Source organism: Mobula birostris, chromosome 13 (assembly GCF_030028105.1).
Source record: "Mobula birostris isolate sMobBir1 chromosome 13, sMobBir1.hap1, whole genome shotgun sequence".
Taxonomy (NCBI): domain Eukaryota; kingdom Metazoa; phylum Chordata; class Chondrichthyes; order Myliobatiformes; family Myliobatidae; genus Mobula; species Mobula birostris.
This window is the reverse complement of record NC_092382.1, coordinates 14,264,059-14,269,749: the sequence shown is the minus strand read 5'-3', so window position 1 is coordinate 14,269,749 and position 5,691 is coordinate 14,264,059. Positions and strand designations below refer to the sequence as shown.

The window sequence follows — 5,691 nt, the reverse complement described above, 5'->3', positions numbered from 1 at the left end:
GGGGTATATTTTTGTTTTTTTTTTCTTTTTCATGGTTTTTAATAGATGTTTTTGTTTTATATTGTTCATCTGTATCATGTATGATAGGGAGATTTAATACTCATGTGTCAGCTGGGCTTATTTAACTATGAAAATTACAATGCTGTATTCCCAATAATTTTGTATCAATACTGTGGTATGTTTATTATTATTATAGCAATAAAGATTGAAAAAGAAAAAAAGAATATATGATTGTTTGTTTGAATATCTTACTTTACAGTTTGCTTTCTAGTTTTAATAACTTATGGCTAGATTTTTTAATTACATGTTGATTGGTATTTAAAATGGTTTGAAATATTAACCTATTTAGTTTGAATGTGAAAGGGCTGAATCACCCCATCAAAAGGAACAAAGTGTTTGCTTATATTAAAAAATTAAAAGCACCCTTTTTTTTTACAAGAAACACACATACGCAGCTGTGATAGCTTACATTTTTTTACTCGGTGGAAGGATATGCAATTCCACTCTTCGTTTAATGCAAAATCACATGGAGTTTCAATTTTTGTAGGTAATACAGCTTCCTTTATTCAGCATAAACTTGTTTCGGACCCTAATAGTCGAGTTGTTATTGTATTAGGGAGTTTAGACAGTAACTTGATTGTTTTTGCTAATGTATATGGCCCCCAATGTAGATGATCCAGGATTTTTTTGAATGTCTATTTTCATTTTTACCAGATTTGTGTACTTACTCCCTTGTGACGGGAGGAGATTTTAACTGCTGGTTAGATCCAATATTAGATCGCTCATCTATTAAACCAGCCACACTTAATAAATCAGCTTTATTTATCCAATCTTTTCTAACTATATGTGGTAGAGTTGATGCTTGGCGTTTACTTTATCCGACGGACAGGGAGTATTTTTTCTCTCATGTCCATCATTCTTATACCGGGATTGACTTCTTTTATTGATAGTCAAACGATTCCATTAGTTTGAAAAAAATGAATATAAAGAGATTGCTATTTCTGACCACTCTCCTGTAATTCTATCTTTAAATCTTCCTGGTCCTATTCCCATGAGTAGATTTTGGCGATTTAACTCTGTTATCCAATGAGGATTTTTAAAAAAATTATGGAGAATCAAATTACTTTTTTTTTTGAAGAAAATACGTTGGAAGAGAAGTCTAGCCTTATTATATGGGATACTTTTAAAGCCTACATCCGGGGTCAAATTATTTCTTTTACTGCAAACATCATTAAAAAAGCTAACAAAGAAAGAAATGAATTAGCCAATCAGTTAAAGCAACTGGACCATAAATATGCTTCGGTACCTGATCCTGAAACATATAAGAGACGTATTGAAACTAAAACTAAATATGACCTTCTTTTAATGTATCCAATTGAAAGCCAACTTTTAAAAGATAGATTAGATTATGAGGACACTCAGTCCTCGTTTGTCATTTAGTAATGCATGCATTAAGAAATGATACAATGTTCCTCCAGTATGATATTACAGAAACACAAGACAGAACAAGACTAAAACTGACAAAAACCATATAATTATAACATAGTTACAACAGTGCAAAACAATACTGTAATTTGATAAAGAGCAGACCATGGGCACGGTAAAAAAAAGTCTCAAAGTCCCGATAGCCCCATCATTTCACGCAGACGGTAGAAGGAAGAAACTCTAACTGCCATGAACTTCCAGCACCGCAAACTTGCCAATGCAGCGCCCTGGAAGCACCCGACCACAGCCGACTGACTCCGTTCGAAAACGTCGAGCCTCCGACCAGCCCTCCGACATCGAGCACCATCTCTGCTGAGTGCTTCGACCCTGGCCCCGGCCGCCAAGCAACAGGCAAAGCCAAGGATTCGGGGCCTTGCCCTCCGGAGATTCTGGATCGCACAGTAGCAGTGGCAGCGAAACAGGCATTTCAGAAGTTACACCAGATGTTCCTCTGCGCTTCTCACATCTGTCTCCATCAAATCAGGATTGTGCACAGCATCCTACTTGACAAATAACAATATTCATCACTGGAGTGGCCGCTGCGTGCTTCGTCGTGCCACCATCTTCTCTCAGTCAACTTTATATTTATGGAGATAAAACTGGTAAGCTACTGGCTAATCAATTGAAGCCATTTTCAGCCAAGCGGCAAATTAAAGAAATACATAAAATTAATGGGGACATGACAACTGACCACCTTGAAATTAATGACACTTTTAGGGAATTTTATTCTAAATTGTATAGTTCTGACTCTGTTAATGATAATATTGCAATGAATAATTTTTAGATCAATTAAATATCCCTAATCTTTCGTTAGATGATCGTAGGCAATTGGATCAACCTATTTCCCAGGAGGAAATTGCTCAGGCTATTTGAGAATTGCATGCTGGGAAATCCCCTGGACCCGTGGATTCTCTGAAGAGTTTAATAAGACTTTTTCCTCCTTGCTTATACCACACTTATGTTCTACCCTTACAGATTCCTTTAAGGTAGGAAGACTACCGCAGTCTTTTTACGAAGCTTCCATTTCGCTCATTCTCAAAAAGAATAAGAATCCAACTGAATGTTCTTCATATAGACCTATCTCTTTACTCAATTTCCATACTAAAATTTTATCCAAAGTATTGGCTAGCAGACTCAAAAATATTATATTGTAGCTGTGTGCTACACACAACACTAAAAATAACCACACGTAGTCGGTGAGTTAGAGTTGTGATAAAAGAGATTTATTCAAACTTCGTAGCCTGCTTTAAAGCCTTCCCGTTCCCGCCCTTCTTGGGCGGGACTGCTGTGGGGAATGCATAACGGCAGACCCTTTCCGCGCATGGGATTTCCCCCCTGCTGCTGAAGATGGCCTGGCGCCCTTTTTGGGGCCGGCCTCTCTGCCGGCGCGTGCTGGTTCGTGTGTGCTAGAAAGTGGGTCGCCACATAACCACGCCCCCCAGAACCGGCGATACATCCCCCAATGTCCAGAGTCTGGATCGGCCTCTGTTTGGGAGGTCTGCCCCTGCGCCGCGGTGCCTGAGCCTGGACCGGCTGCGCCAAGTCCACATGGGCCGGTTTGAGTCGGTCCACCGTGAAAACCTCCTCTCCCCCCCCCCCCCCCGATGTCCAGCACGAACGTGGACCCGTTGTTCCTGATCACCTTAAACGGCCCCTCGTAGGGCCGCTGTAGCGGTGCCCGGAGTCCGCCCCATCGTACAAAAAGAAACTTACAGTTCTGCAGGTCTTTGGGTACGCAGGTCGGGCTCTGTCCGTGCTGTGAAGTGGGGATGGGGGCCAGGTTACTGAGACGCTCCCGTAGTCTGTCCAGGACTGCTGCGGGTTCTTCCTCTTGCCCCCTTGGGGCTGGTATGAACTCTCCTGGGACTACCAGGGGTGCGCCGTACACCAACTCAGCCAACGAGGTGTGCAGATCCTCCTCGGGCGCTGAGCGAATTCTGAGCAGGACCCAGGGAAGTTCGTCCACCCAGTTAGGCCCCTCCAGGCCGGCCATGAGAGCCGACTTCAGGTGACGGTGGAAGGTATTTGTGTGGTGTAGCTGCGATCCTAAAAGGTTGGCCATAGTTGACCACAGGCAGGAGGTGAACTGGGCTCCCCTGTCGGAGGTAATGTGGGCTGGTACCCCAAAGCGTGCTACCCAGGTTGCGATCAGTGCTCGGGCGCAGGATTCGGAGGTGGTGTTGCTGAGCGAGACTGCCTCTGGCCATCTGGTGCACCAGTCTATCATAGTTAGGAGGTACCATGCTCCTCGTGACACTGGCAGGGGCCCCACGATATCCACATGAATGTGGTCGAACCTCCGGCGGGTGGGTTCGAACCGCTGCGGCGGAGCCTTGGTGTGCCACTGCACCTTGGCCGTTTGGCACTGCATGCACGTTTTGGCCCATTCACTGACCTGTTTACGAAGTCCATGCCACACGAACCTGTTGGCGACCAGCCGGACGGTTGTCCTGATGGAGGGGTGCACTAAGTTGTGAATGGATTTGAAAACCGGCCGGCGCCAGGCTGCTGGGACAATGGGCCGGGGTTGGCCGGTAGCTACGTAACACAGTAGGGTCCTCTCACCTGGGCCTACGGGGAGGTCTTGGAGCTGCAAACCGGAGACTGCAGTCCTGTAACTGGGGATCTCAGCGTCTGCCTGCTGTGCCTCTGCCAGCGCTGCATAGTCCACCCCCTGGGACAGGGCCTGTATGGTAGGTCTGGATAGTGTGTCCACCATGACGTTGTCCTTTCCCGGACATGCCGGATGTCCGTCGTATATTCGGAGATGTAGGACAGATGTCGCTGCTGGTGGGAAGACCAGGGGTCGGACACCTTAGTGAACGCAAAGGTAAGCGGTTTGTGGTCTGTGAACGCAGTGAAGGGCCTATCTTCTAAGAAATATCTGAAATGCCGGATTGCCAGGTATAGTGTCAATAGCTCCCGGTTGAAAGCACTGTATTTGAGTTTGGGTGGTCGTAGGAGTTTGCTGAAGAATGCCAGGGGTTGCCAGCGACTCTCGATGAGTTGTTCCAGCACTCCACTGACTGCTGTGTTGGATGCGTCCACCGTGAGGGCAGTAGGAACGTCCGTTCTGGGGTGCACTAGCATCGCGGCGTTTGCTAAGGCTTCTTTGGTTTTAACAAAAGCGGCCGCGGCCTCTTTATCCCAGGTAATGTCCTTGCCCTTACCCGACATCAGGGTGAACAGGGGGCGCATGATTCGGGCTGCTGAGGGGAGGAAACAGTGGTAGAAATTCACCATACCCATGAAACGTCGACTGTACTTCTTCCTAGAGATGCTGCCTGGCCTGCTGCGTTCACCAGCAACTTTGATGTGTGTTGCTTGAATTTCCAGCATCTGCAGAATTCCTCATGTTTAGGAAAATGGTGCATAGTTTTCTGAAGGTGGAATCTCATGTGGATAGGGTGGTGAAGAAAGCTTTTGGTATGCTGGCCTTTGTAAATCAGAGCATTGAGTATAGGAGTTGGGATGTAATGTTAAAATTGTACAAGGCATTGGTAAGGCCAAATTTGGAGTATTGTGTACAGTTCTGGTCACTGAGTTACAGGAAAGATGTCAACAAAATAGAGAGAGTACAGAGGAGATTTACTAGAATGTTACCTGGGTTTCAGCACCTGAGTTACAGAGAAAGGTTGAACAAGTTAGATCTTTATTCTTTGGAGCGTAGAAGGTTGAGGGGGGACTTGATAGAGGTATTTAAAATTATGAGGGGGATAGATAGACTTGACGTGGATAGGCTTTTTCCTTTGAGAGTAGGGGAGATTCAAGCAACTGGACATTAGTTGAGAGTTAAGGGGCAAAAGTTCAGGGGTAACACGAGGGGGAACTTCTTTACTCGGAGAGTGGTAGCTGTGTGGAACGAGCTTCCAGTAGAAGTGGTAGAGGCGGGTTCGATTTTGTCATTTAAAAAAAATTCGATCGGTATATGGACAGGAAAGGAACGGAGGGTAGAGGCAGGTAGATGTGACTAAGTGAGAGTAAGCGTTCAACACGGACTAGAAGGGCCAAGTTGGCCTATTTCCGTGCTGTAATTGTTATATGGTTATATGAACTTGCGGGTGTCTCTGTAGGTTGGACAACTGAGTGACTTCCTTCTCAGACCGAGCAGGTGAATGGCCTCTCCCCAGTGTGAACTGACTGGTGTGCTTGTAGGCTAGCTAACTGTGTGAATCCCTTCCCACAGACTGAGCAGGCGAATGGCCG

At 45.6% G+C, this 5,691-nt stretch overlaps 1 protein-coding gene across 2 annotated transcripts; it reads right to left on the bottom strand.

The window, feature by feature from the left end:
- Positions 1-383: 383 nt before the first annotated feature.
- On the bottom strand, positions 384-5,652 carry LOC140208410 (protein NYNRIN-like). Of its 2 annotated transcripts, none has more exons than XM_072277074.1 (2): positions 3,199-5,652; positions 384-1,988 (listed from the first exon to the last, which is right to left on the bottom strand). In XM_072277074.1, exons 1-2 carry the CDS (start codon positions 4,202-4,204, stop codon positions 1,966-1,968), a joined length of 1,029 nt encoding a protein of 342 aa, XP_072133175.1. In that variant the 5' UTR covers positions 4,205-5,652; the 3' UTR covers positions 384-1,965. The 2 variants fall into 2 exon arrangements, with proteins under 2 accessions (XP_072133175.1, XP_072133176.1); XM_072277075.1 differs by having other exon boundaries at positions 386-1,985; positions 3,199-5,651.
- Between the last annotated feature and the right edge of the window lie 39 nt (positions 5,653-5,691).